General features: G+C 30.1%; 2 protein-coding genes across 2 annotated transcripts; one reads left to right on the top strand and one right to left on the bottom strand.

The window, feature by feature from the left end:
* Window positions 1-972: 972 nt before the first annotated feature.
* LOC112683893 (death-associated protein kinase 3-like) lies at window positions 973-19,087 on the top strand. Its single transcript, XM_025555084.1, has 8 exons — window positions 973-1,255; window positions 5,251-5,355; window positions 9,435-9,525; window positions 13,830-14,033; window positions 14,101-14,242; window positions 14,789-14,988; window positions 15,060-15,212; window positions 17,395-19,087. Exons 2-8 carry the CDS (start codon window positions 5,322-5,324, stop codon window positions 18,569-18,571), a joined length of 2,001 nt encoding a protein of 666 aa, XP_025410869.1. The 5' UTR covers window positions 973-1,255; window positions 5,251-5,321; the 3' UTR covers window positions 18,572-19,087.
* On the bottom strand, window positions 8,133-12,109 carry LOC112683894 (26S proteasome non-ATPase regulatory subunit 13). Its single transcript, XM_025555085.1, has 2 exons — window positions 11,999-12,109; window positions 8,133-9,318 (listed from the first exon to the last, which is right to left on the bottom strand). Exon 2 carries the CDS (start codon window positions 9,310-9,312, stop codon window positions 8,224-8,226), a length of 1,089 nt encoding a protein of 362 aa, XP_025410870.1. The 5' UTR covers window positions 9,313-9,318; window positions 11,999-12,109; the 3' UTR covers window positions 8,133-8,223.
* Window positions 19,088-22,750: the final 3,663 nt, after the last annotated feature.

Below are 22,750 nucleotides of genomic sequence, written 5' to 3'. Positions count from 1 at the left end.
AACCATTATTATTGCCTCAGCGCCTAATGAAATCGATTTCAATATTAGTTTAATTTTTGTTATGAACGCAGGGGGAGTGATACATAGGATATATAGGAAAATTAAGACAACTTTTGGCGGTCCAGTTATTTCTCTTCCGCTTGTCGGACATGGCCCACGGGCCGCCTATTGCCGACCCTTGGCCTAGAAGGACCTAATTTTACTTACGGAAAACAAATATTACATATTTTGTAATACACATAGTACATTCACGAATAAAATTTATATTACTTATTATACAATATAAAATATTATAATATATATATATATATATATATAAATATAATTAAATTGTCAATTTTAAGAACGTGAGACACTAATACATATATAAATGTTAAAAAGTATAAATACGACTACATATAATTTATTATACAACATACAATGAGTAAAAAAATTGTGGTCGGCATTTTTCATAATATTCACCCCCCCCTTGATTTTCATCTTCGGGACGGCCTTGCTTCCAACTTCAATGTCATAAAATGTCCATGATTGGATGGATAAGATAAGATATAACAGTTTATTAATGTATAATATGGTAATATCAATAATATACAATTTTCTAGACTTATATCTAGTACACATTCCACAATTATTTTTCTAAATTTATGATAAAAATGATTAAAATCAAAAGTTAAAGTTCCATAAAAGTGTCCGTTATTTAGAGGTTTTTCTGTAGAAAAGTAGTGAAAATGTCCTCGGTCCCCAAAAGATGTCCACTATTTAGAGGTGTCCGTTAAGAGAGGTTTCACTGTATTCAAATTTTGTACTTATAGGCTATATATAGATATCACCTTTATCATAGACTAGACTAAATTTAATAATCATTGTTCTATTACCGTTATAGTTTTATTACATTTTTTTTTTTTTATATAGTTTTGCCGTTTGACGCGAGCGCGCTCGTCCTGTGCGACGACGTTTTTATTTACGAACTCGCGCGTACAACATGATAGTCGTACATTTTGCGCGCTACCGGCGTGCTTGTAGGTCGTCGTTTGATAGTTCGCCCGTTGTCGTCGTCCGGTGGCCGGTCGTCACCATCGTAATTCGCGGTTGTTGTGCCGCAGTACTATTCGTCGAGTCCGCACCACCGTGTTCGTCTTTGCGAGGACTCCACCGACGACGTCCTTCGTACTTTATTATTGTCTTCAAGAATATCCCTGTCTCTCCGGCGGCTCAACTCACCCGTGCCATCGGCTCACTATATTCGCTGCAACAGGTAGGCGCACTTTGGAATGTTTAAATTTCGTACGTTGTTGTTTTTACGATCATTCATCATGAATCGGTAATGATAAAAAAAACACAGTTTTTGCGGTATTCTTAACCGGCGGTTATCCGATTAATATATTATACAATTAATGTTCATCGGTAGGGCAGTGGACTTGTAGCTCTAAAAAAGCTCTAAATATACAAGCACTTATGTACTTAAAAACCCCATAATATGTACTTTTTTTAGCCTTTTTATTTAAAAGAATTAATAAAATAAATAGCATTAAAGACAAAGCAAAACAATTACATAATTTAAATATATTATATACCATAGTCAAATAAACAAAATACATTTTACTTAATTTTCTTAATTTTCTCTAAAGAAACGACGTTAGATCGTTATCACTTCTAAGAAAAATGTGTGCCCGCGGACAGTCAAAAACCATATTATACGACAAAAATTAAAAATAAATACATTTTTATCCAAAAATTCTGACTGTATTGTTTGAAATAAAAATATCACTTTAGAAAAAATCAATTTAAGTTAAATATGTCTTAAAAAAGTATAAAATAGCGTATAAAAGTGTAAAATATGCTCTAAAACCAAAAATGACTCAAAATACGCATTTATATGCAAAATAAAGTTTCAAAATTAACTTTGTGAATGCATAAAACATATTTGTTTCGTACTCTTTCGTATTTTTGTGACTGTGCAAAACAAGTATGCAAATGCTTCAAGTCCTCTGCCCTATTCATCGGTAATCGACGACGCGGCGATTCGTGATCATTTTCGTTATCAGAAAAACTCCGTCGAGTACGGGATATTATTACTTCACATAATGAAATTAAAATTATCATATTATGTCCACGCGTAAATGTTTGTTTATTTTTACACGATCTGGGTATTGTTACGATTGCCGTACAAAATTGGACTTCAAACCTACTTCAAGGGGGCTTTCAAAATTCTCCTTCAAACACATTTTTACCGGTCAACAAAGGTGATTTTTTCGAAGTTGCCAAGGGTGTTGGTAAAACTTTCTACACTACTAAACGCACAGCGTTCTGGCGGATTTACCTAATTTCGAGGTTTGAAAATAGTTCAGTGCTCCGTGTTTAGGAGATTTAACCTCTATAGGCGTCGAAACTTGTGTTTGTACTAAACAGTAGCATATTTTTTTTTTACGACAACCCTTCTTCTCATTACCCAGGTCTACGTCGATTTCACAACGGCATTAGTCATTGGTGTCCTGGGGTTAGATTTAATTTGAGGTTCCTACGTCGTTTGACTTCAAAAATGCATAGTATTGGATGTAATCTGTATCATCGGTTTTTATTTTTGAATGAAAGTCCAACGTTTTACAGAACTCGCTTAACGGATGTTGGTTGCAGTATCGCAGTAGGTACATTTAATTTTATTCTGACGCGCCGAATGTTTACTTGACAAACGGTATGGATTTATTCCAATTACAATTGGTAACGTACGGACTAAATTTGTAATTTTTCATCACTATTAATTTGATTACCAATATTATGCTCTAATTTTACCTGATTACCTAGAAGTTATTGACTGAAGCTATGGGACTAGATGTGTTTTCGCTGACCGCTTAAACGACAGTTTTATATTGTTTTCTGCTACCTCCGAAAAAATGTAATACCTCAAATCGTCTGTACTCGGCGATACCAGTCTCTAATATCTAGTTGTATTCGATACACCAGAATGATAAAAACGTAATTAAACCATTTTCTGTTATTTTGAATGGAAAATTTATTTTGCAAAATACATATTCTTTTTCAAGACCGAAAACGCGATGTACTTATTTGATTACGCAAACGACTTAAATCGTACAATTAACGAGCAGGTATTAGCAGGGCCGTATTTATGGGGGAGCAACAGGGTGCTGTTGCCCCGGGCGGCTGAATATGAGAGGGCAGCTAATTTTTTTTATATTTTCAATATTTAATGATCTAATATTTTTGAAGTGAAACTCCTTTACAAAATAATAAGTGTATCTCAAAAAAATATATATATATACCGCCAATCACGGCGTTACGACACACACACACACACACACACACACATACTCGGGAACGGTCGAGTACTGTCGATAGATCCAAAGATTTACAAACAATCTATCCTTATGTTGACATTACACTTAAAATGTTTTTGAGTACACCAGCAACGAATTGTTCTTCAGAAAGATCTTTTTCAACCCGCAGAAATTTATATTTGGTATAATGATTATTTGGTATAATTTTATAGTTGTCCCGTGGTGTTAAACGGCCTTGAGTATTAGTACGAGTAGGTTTTCCGCCAAACGCAATAGCATCAATCTTAAATATTTCAATTCTGTTCATTAATTAAATAATGGAAACTACTTTAAAATGATTTATTGTTTAGTCTAGAATCATAATTCCTTTTACTTAATATATCCAATATGTATCGAATAGAATGAAGTAAGGTATTTTCGTGGTCTAGGCAATTTAAAGATATTTTTTATTGAATGCATAATATAATTCCCTAGTACAAGATCCATCCTTAAAAACAGTCATTTTAAGGAACTATGACATTTTCAAATCAAACGTGTAATAAAAAATTACATTATACGTTCAATAAATAATATCTCAAAATTGCTTAGGCCACAAAACTAATTTATTTTACCTCTCTATAAATTAAATATTATACGGTTTACTTTTTATTTATTGTACGACTACAATACAATTTCACTAAAATATAAAGCCTTATTTAATTTCCCTCGAATCCATTTGATTTGAAAAAAAATGTTTTCCACAGTTATAATTGATATAATATTTCAGATGTCGCAAGTGCACTTTTATACTTACTAACTACGCGATTACATAGTCTATAAATTATAATATACCTATTATTCTCATCTTTAGCACTCTTGAGTTGAAATTTAGCACCCCAGGTTTTTTTTTTAGTTAAATTTATAATAATTGTGAAATACCTCAATTTTATTTTCAACATTTCCAATATTTGAGTTTCAATTGCGTTTATGTTAAAAACATTTAATCTATACACCATACCTGTTATTTTAAATGGTTATTCGTTTTAATTTAAATTGTTTCGTGGTGTTGGAAGATTTGTTGTGTTAAGATTTTTTAATAAGCTGAAAAAAGAAAAAAATATTGAATATGAAATATTTATTTTTATTTAGAAATAGCATCATTCAGGATTATTTCTGAAGTTTTTAAAACAATAATTAGAAACAAGATAATTAAACATATGTAGATTGTCATCACAGATATATGTATATATATATTCAATTAAGAAATATCTGTTATTATCATACAAACAAAATTTCCTATTTGGAATTAAAATTAAAATATATTCTCGACGTAAATTCTAAGCAATTTGAAATTTTTTAATTTATTCGAGATGGAATCTACAGTGTGCAGTGGTGTACATACGGGGGGGGGGGTCCGAGTTCAACCCCCCCTAGAGCAAAAAAAAAAATTGTTTTATTATTGATGACGTGTAATATACTCGTAGTTTCATTATTACGCTATGAACTTAAAATATACAACTAAACAAATATTATGATAATTAAATAATTAAATTGATAGGTGATTGAAAAGTTTTGTTGACTAGCTGTTTTTATATTCCAATAGCTATTAATTTACTGTAATGTAAACAGTAAATTGGTAAAAAAGTTGTATAAAATAATATCTATTTATAGCAGTTATTTATCTTATCAATGAAAAAAAAAAAAAAGATAACGATTATTTTTGTTAAACCCCCCCAGAGCAAGATTGAATGTACGCCACTGACTGTGTGTGTATATACACATACATATAATATATACACACACATATGTATATATTTTATACATATAGTGAACCGAAAGGGGTTTTCATGGTCGTACTCGACGCTGTTATGATAAAAGGCGCTAAAACAATTAGTTTCAAAACCAACTATAATTCATGTCATTTGTCCGATTTGTTATTTTAATGTTTCTTCATGTAAGTTTTGGTTTTTCATTTCAGAAAACGTAAATAGAAGAAATACCTGTATCTAGTGCTGTTCTACCGCCTATAATATAGAGCCAAACCTAACCATGATTAAAGTAGACGAATCGGATCCAGTTGGAGGTAAACAAGTTATTTTTCATTTTAATAACATTACATTATTTAATATTATATATTTATTATTAGTGTTATTACAACTCGAGATTTACTTATAATATTATGTTGGTCATTGTCACGCGTGGTGTTGTAAATACGATGTTTTTGTACTCTGTGTAAAGCATAAATTGTATAGTTTATAAAATTCGATTTGGAGAAATCAATGCTTTTCGATCAATAATAGAAATCACGATACTGTCGATACCAATTCGGAAAGTAATAAAAGAGTGACGCGTATAGTGTGAAATACATTTTTTTCTTGTTTCCGTATTCGCATTCACTGATACTGTTGTCAAAAATATATTAGAACATGAGCAACAGTGGGCGGTAGGAAAAATAATTTTTGTTTATTCGAGTGCTCACGTATACTTTATACGTCTTTAGACATATATAAATACAATGTGTCTTATCCAAAAGGTGGGCAGCGTACACGGTAAAAATATAAACAGCTTCGCGGCAAATAAAGGTTTGCGCCGTTCGGTGTGCGGATTATTTATCTCGGTGTATCTAAAAAAAATCATAATACGACAGAATACACGGTGCGTAAACGATAAAAGAATTCCGTCGCAGAGAGCTGCGCGTCCGCGTGCGTGTACGTCGTCCGTCGGAGGGATTTCACTACGCGGCGGCAGCACTAGGCTAAAATTACCGATCTCGCGTCGATTTATGAACTCGCGGTCGACAATGGCATGTCAACGGAATAACAGAGTTTAGAAAAACATTACAAATGTTATCTCGCGTAACGATTAACAGTGATTGACCAATTATTTAATTATTATGATGTTTTTAGTATTATAGTAGATAGCACGGTAATGCATACCGTGTTATTATGCGTTTAATATTATACTTTAAATATATGATATTAATAAAAATACATTACCAACAGAGGTTTTTTCAAGTTATTCGGTCGTTTTGTCAATCCGAGATATAAGCATGGAAACGAATACAAAAAAAATATAAATAAATAAAATTCAAAGTGCCCAGATTTGTTCGACGTATGTATGAATCGATCGGGGCGCTTAGAATTTTGGATTTAAATTCGTCACGAAGTGTACTTGAGAGATTGTCCTTAACAAATTTTAATCTTGTTCCTAAAATTAATCAAAACATAAATTTCGAAACATTTGTTTTTCAACCTACCAATTCATTTTTAAAAAAAATCAATAGGGACAAAAACGAAAATGTAATTAAATAAAATGTAATTTACTAATAATACGGTCGATCACGATATCTAATCAGCTGCTATAGTATTGAATGATAAAAAAAATCTTGTGAGCTTTGAAATTTGAATCTTACAATTATCTCTGAATTACAACTGCAATGTCGATTAAGTTTTTTTTATTGAACGAGTAGGATTAAAAACGATTCTTAAAAATATTAGTAGTTCTGATATTATAAATGTATAAGAACCATCGCCAACCGTTTGATGGATTTAATCATCATATTTATAATATATGTTTAATAAGTTTTACCTCGGAGAGGGTTATTAAACCGCGTTGAAATACTCGTAATAATTGAATGCAATTCGAACAAAGCGTGCGGCTACGCAAGGTTTGGCAGGAATGGCTTTTCCCCAACACTTGAGATTCTTCGCGAAAACACCATCGAGCCTCTGCATTTAATACACACGCAGGAATGAATAAATATTTATACCAAGCATTCAAGATTAATGCCAAGAGTATACTTTAATGTTATCAAATATAATCATAATTTAACGTTTTTTTTTTCTCCCGATACGGGGATCCGAAAATAAAGTGCAAAACTTGGCTTGCGATGATAATAATCATAATGTAATGGTTAAAACGGTTTACCTAGACGCGCTCTGACGAATCAAGACCTATCAACTGCACTCGAGTTCGGTAATTTTAGGCAAGCCTCCCCCTCCACACTTGTGCGCGCTTAACTCGCGCCGGTAAACACGCTGATTCAGGAAACCGCACGAGTCTTACAACGTGGTTATGTGTACGTCCGAACCGTTTGTCCGAGCTCTGGTCCGTCGCACATCGAGTATTTGCGTGGCGACGACACCATAATATAATAATAATGTAGCGGCTGCGCTAAAATTAGACAACCGGCCGATACGCATTTTCCTCCTCCGACGCTGTTTTTCTACGTTTGCGTAATTTTATCACATTGTATCACACTATATTAACACACACTATGGTATCAACGAAAAATTTTCCTTTTTTTTTATTCTGGCAACAATAACCATTTTTAATTTTTTTTTTTTTTTGTTTTCCGTCCCTGTAAAATACGAAAAATTCACCTATTTTTAAAAGTCAGCCGGGTCCGACATCGAGAAATGCAATGCTCGTCGTGCATACCCATAGATCAGTGTGTAAAATGAATGACGCTAACCGCTTGTGTATTATTCACCAATCATTTGAACTACTGCCAATCGAATTTCCTATCGTTCTGGCATAGTGTTGACGATCTTGTTGAGGAAACAACCGAAAAATCACGTAAACATATTTCACAAACTTAATAGACCAGATTAGGGATAAAATCATTGGTCATTCCAACACTAAATTTATATAGGTAGTTTTTTGATTGCCCGCCAAATCGTGTTGCCCAAGAGAAAGTGTTTTGTACAATTTGATTAAATTTAAAAAAAAAATTCATTCATTGTAAATTGTATCGTACATTGATACACAGAGTAATATTAACGATTAATGAGTAAATAAAAAAATAAAAATATAAGCTTGTCATGAATAATATATTTTGTATGTTTATTATAATTTTTACATAATTTCTTATAAAATACATTTTTGTGTTAGATATATTATAAAATTACACTTGCAAACAAAATCATTCATAATAAGGAAGCTATTAAATTTAAACTTTCAAAAACTCTTGAGCTTCATCTTGCATTCTATACTGCATACTCTTCACTTCTGTGCACCATGAATCTAGTCTACTGATCATACCAGCTATCGGAGTTTTGTTCATCACTCTAGGTTGAACCCATTCCAAGTATACACCTTCACTGACTTGGTCAATTTTACCTTTTACAAGACCTAATGATAATGCTTTCATAACCAACATCTCAATTTGATCCAATGACAATTGTGTCTCTTGTGCAATTTCTTGGAACGATAAACATCGATTTTTCGCTTGTCGCTTGAATGTCATTTCCATCAAACACAGAAGAGATATTTTTTGTCGAAGCTTATGTTCTTGAACAGCTATATCTGGTATGGAGGCCCATTGAGGTTTCATTTTGGCAAATTTTACAATATCTCCATTGTTAAATGCGTTTAATAATTCTACTAACCAATAGTTTGATGTGTTGGTTAATGAATCCAAAATAGGATGCATGAGCAATTCACCCAAATTATAAATGTCATCACTAAGTAATGCAGCAAGTCCCAATAAAAATGCATTTCTCAATTGATCAGGGGGGCTAATTGTAGATAAATCAATTGACCCCAAGTACTTCAAACAAGTCCGGTAGTATTCTGTATGCTTTCCTTGAATTCGGTATAGGTGACTAGCTAACAAATAATATCTGCTATGAACAGGAGATATTTCATCCAAATCACTTAGCAGTTTGTCAACATCAGTTATAATTACCAAACAGTCTGGTTGATTTTTCATTTTGTCCAAAAGTATTTCACCTCTTAAAACTTTTGCAAAAATTAAAGCTTCAATTTTGTCTTTAATTTTAGGTTCCAACATTTCTAAAAATAAAACTGCATCTTGTGGTTCATGGAAATATGGAATAACATATGAAACTATTTCAACCAAAGCGAAAGCATTCATTTTAGTTTCAATGGGCTGAACATATCTGTTGTAAAATTTCAGCAAGTTAACATTACTTTGATGCTCTGGATCTTTTACATAAGCTAGAAGCTTCAGAGTTAATTGATGCCACAATTTTTTAGTTTGTAACTCTTCGAGTTCTTCCTCTTGAACTTGTGCCATGATAAGCTAAAAACAAAAATTATATATTGTATTTTACATATATATATATATATATATATATATATATATATATATATATATTTTCAATTATAATTAATACATTTTTTTAATTATATTTCTAGAACTGGAACCTAGTTTTCCTTTTAAAGATATTACGATTCGTAGAGGAGTAGACATGAAAGAACATTATGAACTACAGTCTGAAATTGGACGGTAAGAATTTCAGAAAATTTGTAAATTATGTTTTATTATAAACTTATGTATGATTATAGAGCAGCTGAACCGATAAATAATTCAAAAACTAAAAAATAAATTGATGAGTCACAATAAATATGAATCTATGATATCTCCTAAAATAAATATAAGTTCAATAAATAAATAAAATAATAGCACATATGTCAAGTATACTTTAATTGCAAAAATTAACTTTAATAATTATGATACTAAAAAAAAAAAAAAAAAAAAAACCTAAAGCAAAAATAATTAATTATGTATACAAATAATGCTAAATAGATAAATTATAAAACCGTAGGTTGTGCACAAAATAAATTATTATTTACTGGCACTAGAGAGTTAGCTAAAATATTCCAACAATGTGATAATGACCATCACGACCATGTTAGTTGGCTTTAAGCTATTTATAAAATACATAAAGCTTTTAATGCCAACTGTTTAAAAACAACTTCAACTCTATGGTAATACTATTATGAAAATTCTTTCAAAAGATAATTACTTCAAAATTTATAACTTATTATTTAAAATAAAACAAATAATTTTTTGTTTGGAATATACATAATATGTTATGAGCAGGGCTCATAACTTATAGCATTTACATATTTTTTTTTAGAGACCCTAGAAATACCTAAGTAAGCTATACATTTGTTTTAGATAACCAAGAAGATAAATGCAAAATTTTATGTTGCATATTTTTGCATATTTCAAAGTATAAGTGCTATTTTGCAGACTTATTCTTGCATATTTAGAAATTTGTTATTTGCTATTTTGCTTTTTTAAGTCTTGTTCAGTTCCGTAGCATTTAAAACATTTTATTTAATGATAAAAAGTAATTATAGTAGTATTAATTTTTAAATATATAATTAATTCTTTTCTTCTTCTTTAAGTTTAAATTATATATTTATTTATATCATATAGCGACGCGATGGAATTTTAATAATAAATGAAAATTAAATTTTTTACATGGTATATTTTTGTATTTTTAGTGCATATTTAAGCACTTATATGAATATTTTTAAGAGCATGTTATAGCGCTTATAACTATTTTTTTTTGAGCTATAAGTTATGAGTTCTGGTTATGAAAAACAATATTACTATTTTAAAGATATATTTGCACAACTAATTTATTAAATCAAAATGCACTAAATTACTATTTAATGTAAACATGTATAAATATATGATAAAAAAAAAACTGTTGACATTTATAAATATTTTTTATTATTTTATTAAATATCAGAATAATTATTTTATAAATATATTATAATTATATTGTAAAAAACCTAATTTTATTTTATTCAATTTTTAAATAATTAAAATTCAATTTATGTATATTTAATGCATTTTTATTCCAATATAAGAAACAATTAAATTTGTTAACAAAACGCACATACTAAAATGAATATCAATTAAACTATAAGATGAAATTATATAGTTAAAATTAATAACAAATTTTAAAATTATTTATCTCCATGGTTGGAAAGTTTGGTTTAAGGATAGATTCTATGTAATCAAAAATTAATATCTACTCCAAAATTAATTATATCATATTTCATAAAATGTAAATCATTGATAGTAAACTTCACTCATGAAAAAATAAATTAAATACTTAATACTTTAAACTGTTAATTTAATGAATCTGTTAACCAAATAAGAAATATGCTTTATATTTAAACATGGAAATGTATTTATTATATGGAGTAAATATCTTTGAATACTTATTATTTACTATATACTTAAAAATAAATAAAGTACATAATAAAATACATTATGATTTTTAATCAATATTATAAACAATTATAATTTACCCATTGTTGATAATAAATGCTAAATATGACAATTATCAACTATTAATATTTAAATTCATAATTATATATATTATAAATAATATTTATACATTATATATTTTTTTATTTATATAGATTTACATAAGAAAAATATATATATAATTAAAATTAAAAGCTTTTAATATGTGGTCAACAACGATATTCTTTTCTTCCTAGTCGTACAGATAACCAATAAGCATAGATATTATTGATGTACACAAAAAATTAGTAATTGAAATAATATTTTTTGGCACATAAACTCATAAAGGGGGGCATAAGATGTCTATGACTGTCTGTACAAGGATACGGGTGACACAAAAGGTAAAGAATCTTATTTTTTTTATAAAATATTTTTATTCCGACATTTAAAATTTAATCTTATAGTAAAAAAGCAAATATTTTAGTTATATCATACACTTTTCAAAGCAATATATTTAATTTACTATTAAACAATTGTTAAATTAAAGAACAAAAGGATCTACAGTAGGTATTTTTAATGAGTCATTGAGTCCAAATAATGATCAAGATATTTGAGTACTAAACAGAATAAAAGTATACACTGCTGTAGAATATTTTCGGTAACAAGACGAGTATTGAACGGTAAATACACAATAATGTTTAATACTTACATGAATATATGAAACGTTCACGGAAACTAACTAGAGTATCGTGTTCAGTATCGAAGTTAAATGTTTGGTTTGATGAGTCCTGAATAATACAAAATAACTATATCACGGAACACATTATTGATAACAAAATATACAATTCATGATTCAGCATAACATATTTTGGATACGGTAGGAGAGTTTTACAGTGTGACCAATATTATGATACAAAAGTGGTTAAACTCTTAATTTCCTGCCAATAAAATTAATTTTTTTCATGGTGGATACACTGTACATATCCGTGTATAGATAATGCCGATCCTATTGTGGTGGGGGATGTCGAGCAATGCAGTTGCACCGGCCCCGCGTACTATGATTCACGAATATGACTATAAGTTAGAGATGGGACTTATCGTTCATTAGGGTGAACTAGTTCAGTCGTTCATCGTTCATATATTTGACGATTCGTTCCTATGAATACGTACTCCGTATCAAAGAATTGTTCATGAACGAACTAGTTCAATAATTATTACTCCGTATCAATGAATCGTTCATGAACGATTAAGGTACTAGCTCGTACAAAGTGAACGAGTCGTTCATCAAAAGTGAACCAGTACGAACCAGTCACTTGGGTGAATAGTTCAATTGAACTAGTTCGTTCATGAACGACACATCTCTACTATAAGTAATTTCATATTATTATCGATGAAAATCAAGGCATATATACAATTGTATAAAAATATAATATATATATATATATGTGGGGTCCCGCAAAATTCTGTACCGGGCCCTACAATCCATTGGGCCGGCACTGGGTGTGAGTACATAATTAGTTATATTATAATTATACATTTTAAATATTATTAAGGCCCCCGCGAACGACTAGTGCAAAAAAATGGATTTTCTATGACTATATATTTCTAAAAAGAGAACAGTTTCAGTTTCTTTATATTTCACAAATTAAATGGCAACATTATTCGTTACTATTTTTCTATTATTATAGAAACAAAAAAATACATTATAAATATAATATTTTTTCGCTTACCGTATTTTGTATTTATATCAGTGGCGCTCACGTAGGGTACTAAGTGATGCAATTGCACTGATCTCATGGGTCTCGGGACCTACATACATTAGGGGGCATTACTCTGGTCTCCGGGGCAAATACTACAAATGCATAATTATTCATCCGGATCTTTAGATCGTTGATTAAAACGTAAAGAGTGCCAAATATGAAAAAAAATAAAAATATATAATAATTAATATAGGTAGCTAATTAATTAATGTAGGTAACTATAATAATGTTGATTGTGTTTGCAGTTAGTGTCAGGGCTTAGGAAGCCACCCCAATATTCATATGCTATCATATTAATATGTTATGTAACTACTATAAAGAAATAAATTATGATGAAATACATAATACGATATATTTTGTAAAATAAGCCAACACATTAAATAACTTAAATTAAATCACTGATCAAAATTATTATGTATGTTGTAGTATTATCATTGAAATCTTTAATAATTTGGAGGATTGCAAGCTATGATTTTCTTTCTCTTTCTATCACACGCGCAATATATATATCTATTGTTGCGATTAGGATTTTGAAAAGTAATTTAAAATCGTCATAAAGTTTTTTTTAAATAGAATTTATAAAATCTAGTTTGAAGAATTATTTACAACAACTTGATTTATAACCAAGGTCACTTTCGTCTAGTCATATTTAAGATTAAAAATACTTGAATTTTAAATGTCTGTTGTCAAAATAAAAATAGAGTAAATTAATAAGTTGTAGATTAAACGTTGTTGTTGACAAACTATAATAATACATGTATTTGTTTTTTTTTTTTTAAGGGGGAAATTTGGTACAGTTTTTAAATGTCGAGAAAAGGCTACAAGTCTTATGTTGGCTGCCAAATTTGTCGGTATTGCACACAAACAAGATCGCCGAAACGTAGAAAGGGAAGTAGAAATAATGTGTGAACTTCAACATCCGAGATTGATACAACTTTACGATGCGTTTGAAGCAAATAATGCGATGTGTTTTATTTTAGAACTGTAATTTTAGCTTTATTATTATATTTAATGATATATGTGAAATGTTAATGTGTAATGTTTATTTTAGTGTCGAGGGAGGTGAATTATTTGAACGAGTGATTGGTGATGATTTTGTATTAACTGAAAAAGCTGTGACGATTTTTATGCGTCAGATATGTGAAGGGGTACAGTTTATTCATTCAAAAAATATACTTCATCTCGATCTTAAGGTACTATATATTCTACGTTTTATGCAATGATGCTGATTTTCAAATGTCAACCTATAACAAAATAAAAATTCTAATGGATAATTTCATCTTCATTATACCCAGTGATGTTCCCATCCATTTTGTTGAGAGTATACTATGCCAATGAGTGTTTGAATATACACATTTTTATTATACGGTAATGGTGGTGGGAAAAGGTTGTAAATATTAACGAACATCTAAAATGTATACATTTTTATTTTTTACAGAATTAGAAATTAAAATTATTTAAATAAATTGATACCGTCGTAAATACATCGTCAATAATTAGGTACTTAATATAATAATAATTGTAATATACTAATCGTCTGACAAAATAATACCTAAATGGGATCTTGTAAAACGAATTACATTTAATTCTTCTCCGTAAAATCCTCGAGTATTGAGAGTATGCGTAGTATATCCTTGAATTTTCAAAATAATATTGAGAGTATACGTGGTATATCTTATGGGAACACCACTGATTATACCTACTTTCAAGTTTACCAAAATTTCGTTTTCTAATTTCAGCCAGAAAATATACTTTGTTTGACTAAAACTGGAAATCGTATAAAAATCATTGATTTTGGTTTAGCCAGAAAATTTAATCCAGAAAATAAACTTCAAGTACTATTTGGCACACCAGAATTTGTTGCGCCAGAGGTAGTAAACTTTGATGCTATTGGTTTCGGTACAGATATGTGGTCTGTTGGGGTAATTTGCTATGTATTGTAAGTTGTATATTTATAATATCTTATTGGAATCGATATTTAAGTTTGATTTGATCCCCCGTTGAATATAGATTATCGGGTCTGTCACCGTTCATGGGAGAAACCGATGTGGAAACAATGGCAAACGTAACAATTGCTCAATATGATTTTGATGACGAAGCATTCGATTCGATATCCAACGACGCAAAGGACTTCATCAAAAAGCTTCTTGTTAAAGATCACAAGTATGATTTTTCAAGCAATACATTATTTTCAATGCTTAAGATTAATTAAAATTCACTGATAGATTTTTTTATACTAAAAAAAAAAAAAAAAAAAAAATACAACATAGCTTAATGCATAATGAAGCAAACTTGTGTTTTCGTTTTATTTTTAATTATAAAAGGGTTATACATTTATTATAGAAAATTGAGTAGAAAAATAAATAAGTAACACTTAATAACATTTTGATGGAAAATGAGACATATACATACTTAGTTTTATGAATTGAATTGTGTTTACTGTTTCTTGCAATAACAACAATGCTTTACAAAAAATTACTATAGATAGCACTGTACTTAATTCAGAATTAATTTGATCTTTATTCAAATACATTTGTAGTCTAACTAAAGTACGTAGTCATGAGTCACAAACATTTGAAGTAGAATATTGTTATTTATAAATATTTACGTTTATTTAATTAATATAAAACCTCTTAAAATAAAAAACAATTTCCCTGGTATATAAATGTAATAATAATTTGGAAATAGCGTGAAAGTATTGAATGAAATTATAAACAAAGTTTCTAGTTTATTTTTTAAAAGATAAACAAATTTCTAGTTAGATATAAGTATTATTCTTTTTAATCAAAAATGTTTCATCAATTAATTTTTATTTTAAAAATATTTACTTCCATTTGATATTTAATGGTTACTAAATAATTTTAGATTTATTTCTATTTATACTATTTAATATCCTAATTTATAAATGTTTAAAGCGATTTAATTAAGTAATAAATATTTATAATAATTTTAAGTTTTCTTGGTATTTAATTAATACTTGAAAAATTAAATTACTTTAATTAGAAAATGTTTGAATTTGAACTTATTTGAAAATAAGTATATTTTTTAACTTGTAAAATAAAATTGTGTATTCTTCTATAAAACAATCTAAAATTTAAAATCGTATTGAGATAAATGTTTTTTTTCATGTCTTTAATGGTACAGTAGAAACTCGATTAATCGTCAGCTACGAGACCGGAACCTTGTCGGATAATCGAATACACGGTTAACATATATTATCCAATAATCCTACATATATATTTTATAACGTGTGCAGGCCTGGCTCAAGTGGTAGGCGACATAGGCCCACGCCTAGGGCGGCATTTTTCCTGGAAATTTTTTATGTACCTATAAAAAAATAATATTTGATAAAATATTTACACGTAAGAGGCGGCAAAAATTAAATTTCGCCTATGTTTGTTTAAACACTTGAGCCGGGCCTGAACTTGTGTATTTTTTATATAAATAATAAATAACAAAAAAAAGTAATTTGAAAATAATATTGTACATACTCGTACTTAACAAAATCATCTGTCATCATCTTATCTCAAGTAATTTGAACGACAATTTTAGGTGTTTTACGAAGAAGTAAGAACCTGTATTTTCCTCCACACTGACCGTTACGGTGATCCGGTATTTTTCGACTTGGGGCTATATTTTCTAAAACAATGCCTGTTTTCTTTATGACAAAGTTTTCCAATTGAATTGAGTTTCGTCACAATTATAAACTTGTTCTCCTATGAGTTTAGATTGTGTTTTCAATTTAAATTGGTGCTTGAATTTGGTAACGATTGTGCTATTCGCATATTTTGTAGGTTTCGTGATTTTTTGAGGATGACTGATAACAAAAAGTAATAGGTAAAAAAGTGGCGGTTGATCGAGTATCTACAGTACATTGATTTTTCTAATGAATGGTTGTAATAAAAACCGTGGTTTTATATGGTATAGTGTTTAATAGTTTTACTTACCACATTAATTTGTTGCTATTAAAAATGTAAAATATATACTTATGTCGTTAATTATATTAGACTCGTATAGATACAAAATACATAATATATTTATAGGTATAAATGTTAGTGCGTGTAGATAAATATGCATTTAAAGTAGGATTATCAGTGATTTTAATAATTCGGCCAGTATAATATATATATATATATAATGAGTTTATATAATACATAATCGTTTCTTATTGTTACGTTTGACGTGTATACCGCATATTATTAGTATATTACACATGTACTTGAACTATACCAATGTATAGGTATATAATACTATAATTATGGCAGTGTTACATTTTGTTTTAATTTTCTCTACGAATTTATATCATGCGTGTGTGTGTGTGTGTGTTTGTGTTGGTTGGTTATAGGAGCCGTCCGAGCGCAACGGAATGTTTATCTCACCGGTGGCTGCAAAAGAAAAAACCGAAGAAAATGGTGCGCAAGAGTACTAGTAAAGTCCTGACGAAACTACCAGTAGAAGAAGTAACCGTGAAACAGCAACCATTGCAATTACCGGTCGATCATCAAGATGAGTCGCCGTCGTTAGACGTGAGCAAAGACAACCTGAAAGAGTTTTGCAGCAAGTCGCGCAGCCTGTCTCCGGCGGACGTAGCCTTGGTGACGGTACCGAATTTGACGCGGCTGAGATTCCAAAAGGATAAAAAATCGTCGTCCGCGAGTCAGGGCTGCGAGAATGACAACGAACAAGGATTATTGGCAGTACAACCGATTTGTACGCGGAAAACCGACGAAGCACCATCACAAGCCATTTCCGTAGCGCAAAAACAAGATACGACACCTGAAATGGAAAAGAAGACGAGTCTTGCGCCACAACTTCAGGCCACTTCCGAAGTGCACCAACGCGTCGTGACTTCCGGTCAGCAGCAGCAGCAGCAGCAGCAGCAACAGCAACAGCAACAGCAGCAAAAGGACGAACCGGAAACGCGAAAAACTAGCTCGCCCGTCACATCCTGTTCGGCAGCCGACGACGCGCCTCGGTTAAACGTGACGGGAGGCCAACAAACGTGGTTGGACTGCTCGAATCTCAGCAACAGCAGCTTCCTCCGACGGTCGTCCGACGTGTCGTACATGCTGTCCAGCTTCCGGACGACCACGACGACGATGTCGACTTCCGGGTTTCTGGGTGCGCCGGGACTGCAGGGACTCTCGGAACGGTTACAGGACCTGCAGTCAATGTTCGACGACCGCGACCGACCTGCGGTAGAAGGGGGTGGCAGCCTGCACAAGTTACTGTTGAACAGGCAGCACCTGACCGCAGCCGCTGTCGACCGCAAGCCGAAGTTCAAGATGTCACAGCTGAATCGCGATGTGCCTTTTGGGTCACCGCCGCCCGCGAGCAATCTGCTGTACTACATGACCTCGTCGTCTTCGTCGTCTTCGTCCTCGTCGTGCCGGTCCGCGCCTCACAGTAAACGCACGTCCCCCGAGCACGAGACGGTTTCCGCCAAAGAAATATTGCTCAAATTGTTCTACGGCGGTGGCGGTGGTGCTGACAAGGCACCCGAGTCCAAAGTGTCCACTTGATGCTCACACACGCCTTACCCGTGTGCAAGTGGATAATAATAATAATAATAATAATAATAATTATTATTATTATTATTACTATTGTTGTACTTGTTGTACCCACCTGAATGTGTCCATCGATTCATCAACTGTACATAACCGCTTGTCTGTTACTTGATTTTTTTTTTCATCAACGAATTCGACAATGTAACCATATAGGTATGTATGGGACGTGTGCGGTTTAACTCTGTCAACCATTTGTTTGATTTATCCTCTCGCACCGATGAATACTAGTGTTTAGAATGTATTATGTTCAACGTATACCTATACTGGCGGGTTAAATCATCTGTTATTATAAACACATGCACACTCTAACAACCACACACATTTATAGTTACCAATTCCTCTTTTCTATACTGCGTTCTATTACACTACTCACTTTAACTGTGGGAGCTCGTATGCAATTTTTTTCTACTTCAAAGTTGTTTATACATATTTTATTTTTCGATTCTGTCAACTTTTAAAACATAAATGATTTTCCATTCGTAATTATTATATACTTTGTACACGGGCTTTGTTGTTTATTTTTATTAGTTGCGTTTTCATTTTATATTATATATATATACCAAAGTTGTTCTCACGTTTAATTTTTAGTAAATTTATTATTATACATTTTATTGCAAATGACTATATTATACAAAAGTCTGTTAAAAAAAAAAAAAAAAATTATATAAATACTTGTTAATTACTAATTATTATATGTGTATTATATTTATTAATATTTGTGAAAATATATTTTAGCTCAATATAGGGTTAATAGAATTGAAATGTTTATATGTTTTTATTCCCTTTGATATACACAGTTTTTTATACTTAGATTTAAGCATTTAACATTGATAAACAATAATTTATTGGTTTGAATATTTTTTTAAATGTGTTATATCAACAAATTTTAATATATTTTTCTTATTTTAGTAAATAGTGATGTATTTGTACAGTTTTTTCACTCGTTTATAGCTTAAATTTTAAAGATACCACGAGCGTTGTTTGTGTTAGTAAATATCCAATTATAATTATAATTCAACCTCATTCTACCGCTATGTAAACTATACGGATTATATGACTATGTTCATATATTTGAACCTATCTTCCACACGCATATAATATGCCAATCCAATTTAATTCAAACATTACAATCTTGTATTAAAGAGATATACCAATTAGATACAAAATACCTACCTATTATCAGCCTATATACATAAGATAAAAGTGACGTATAATCAATAGCGGGAATAGCTATTAACATTGTCATAATATAATAATGTAACATGGTACGATTTGTTAAATAATTAAAATTATCGTCCTCGTTTTTTTTCAACTAATGTGCTCGCTTTTATTTTTATTTATTTCGTGTTTGTTTTTGCCTAACCGGAGAGGAAAGTTCGAGTTTATGCACTGCACGATCGAATGAACAGAATTTTTTGCTGCGAAATAATAAACACAGGTTCATATTGCATTATAATAAATATATAACACGCCCGGTGTCGTCGTTAGCGGGCAGGCAACTTAGGCGATTGCCTAGGGCCTCGCACTTAAGATAAATTCGGGGGTCCACAATTTGTCAAGTTGGAATAGTTAGATGTATTTAGGTGTAAGGAAATTGTACTGCATTTGCCTAGGGCCTCGCGAAAGCTTGCGACGACACTGCACACACCAAAACTTTAAACACGTATTTCATTAACGCATTTTGTGTGTTTATTGTCTTTGTACATAGGGACCGGATGAACGCGGCTCAAGCGCTCGGGCACAAATGGTTGAAAACAGCGGAACAGCAAAAAGCGTTGAGCAAAACTAAATTGAAACGATACGTAATAAAAAAACAATGGATCCGGGCTACCAACACGATTTTAGCTTTAAGGCGTATGGGTGCTAAATTCGAATAGTGAATAAGTCAATAGCAATACAAACACGGCAATATGCTTACGATTATATAATAAATTATTTGTTAATACGGTATTTGAATAAAATCATATATTGTGTATCTGAAATGTAAAATGTATATCGGCATAGGATTAATATATAGTTGCAGCAAATTATTGTTTGTAAATAAACTCATCTCAATGATACTATTTACCAACTAGAATATTTATTAATTAGATAAATTGACTGCGAGATAGAATTTTAATGATCAGCAATTAAAAATATACGATCATGAATATTTTTAAGTATTAGAGATTAACGAAAATATGTTTATGTCTGTAGTGGACAACAATAATATTCTTTAGTGAAACATTTCTTGAGGTTTTTTTTTTCTTGGATGAAACTAGATTTAAGAAAAATTTTAATCGTTAAATTGTTAATGTTTATACAATCGTTATGTAAGAGAAAATTAGTTCTTGTGACCACTACTCTAACGATCGCAAATAGTTTTACCCCGTAATGAGTGTATGTACTAAATACTAAATGAATCTGTCAAAATCCTATAGTAAAAAAGACAACGCTAAATAAATATTAGGTACCTTGGGGGATATCTCAGGTGCGTCACAGGTAATGTCTGATGACTGGTTTAAAAATACTAGTGCATTTTTAGTTTGATTCCGACTCGTATTTATAAGTTAACTATAAGAGTTATGTAAAGATCCATTCGATTTCCAATTTATAAACCGCTAAAATTGTTTTTGAAAATCCTCACCTCACGTATTAAACTTTTCTCAATAATAAAATGTAATATCTAAAATCATTTAACTGTAGATTCTAAAAATTGTTGTGTTACATTGAAAACAAAAATTTCCCCGTGTAATTTGTAAATATAATATATAAGCTAATATAATTTTAAAACCTATAAAGACGATTATTTTTATAGAATAAGCCGAGCACTTTGAAGACATTCGTTCTTAATTTTCTAATACATATAAATAATAGAATACGCTAGTAGATATCAATACCATGGTTTTTTTTGTATAGATATACCTATCAATTTTTATTTTTTATTCTGTGCAAATATTTTGGACAATTTGGTCCAGTAATTAAATTAAGACCTTTGGTTGAAAACTATGAGTTTTTTTTACTTAGTAAGTCTAATTTATTTCTATATTAAAAATCAATATGTATTTACTCATGATTTTTAGAAATGTTAAAAACAGAAAGATAGTTTTGGAAAATTAAGTGGTCTAACGCTTAACTTAATGATCACTGAGGTATATTAGAAGTCTACATGTATATTACAATGGTTATTAAAATTTTTCTTTGTGTCAATTTCATTGTATAATTGTCATTTATGCATGCATTATTTTTGTAGTTATAGAAATAGTATTATTAATTATATAATTGTAAACCTAAATGAAACTCTACATTTAATTTGAATTAAAATCATGTAATAAATAAATATAATATGTATATTACGTATGAATTTTTATTTTATTTTGTAAACTTATATCATACAAGTATTTGACTTTTTTCATGGACTTAATTTTTAACCTAGTAACTTGCAAAAGAGATAACCGTGCTAATTGTTTTTTATTTCTTAAAAATATCCAAGCATGTATTACTCTACAGAATACAGAACGACAACAGTTAATGAATCATCCATGTATAAATGTTGTAGGTTAGGTATAACTTTTATATTAAACATATCTTGTGCAATTTCAGTTTAGTTTAATCTAAAATTTCTTACAAAATGTATGATATTCCTTAGTTTTTTATTAAACTTATGCATAAATCTTATAAACATATATCAATTAAAATGTTTATCAAGTATTTTAGAACTAAAATAATTAGTGTTAGATGTATAGGTGTACTTAAAATGTATGTGATACTATTGTTGATAAATTAATTGAAAATACAATTATGTAAGCCAATAATTTAAATTATTATAATTTTTGGATTGTTATCAACAGGCATTTCATTGGCTAATTTAATTACATATTAAATTATGAATAATTACATATTAGGCTTAAGAACAGATACAATTGTAAAAAACAATAAACAACTCGTAGATATTGGTAAATAGACATTTCTTAACAAAATTTAATTGACAATGTTTATAATAGCAATAATTACAATAAAATTTGTATTGTTAAATAATGATACATTCTTAAACAATATAATTTGATTATTCTATAAGTCAACATAGTACATTATTTAACAATTTTATTTATTACATAAAAGATATTTTATCAAAAAATAATAAAAACTTAACAC

Source organism: Sipha flava, unplaced genomic scaffold, assembly GCF_003268045.1.
Source record: "Sipha flava isolate LNK unplaced genomic scaffold, YSA_version1 237_pilon_pilon, whole genome shotgun sequence".
Taxonomy (NCBI): Eukaryota; Metazoa; Arthropoda; class Insecta; order Hemiptera; family Aphididae; genus Sipha; species Sipha flava.
This window is presented reverse-complemented; position numbering and strand designations above follow the sequence as displayed.

Excerpts from the sequence above, each read along its gene's own strand:
- LOC112683893 (XM_025555084.1), top strand. The coding sequence starts at position 5,322 with ATGATTAAAGTAGACGAATCGGATCCAGTTGGAG. Across the intron at positions 14,989-15,059 it reads GGGGTAATTTGCTATGTATT|ATTATCGGGTCTGTCACCGT; the intron begins GTAAGTTGTATA and ends CGTTGAATATAG. Across the intron at positions 15,213-17,394 it reads CTTCTTGTTAAAGATCACAA|GAGCCGTCCGAGCGCAACGG; the intron begins GTATGATTTTTC and ends GGTTGGTTATAG.
- LOC112683894 (XM_025555085.1), bottom strand. The coding sequence starts at position 9,312 with ATGGCACAAGTTCAAGAGGAAGAACTCGAAGAGTTACAAACTAAAAAA.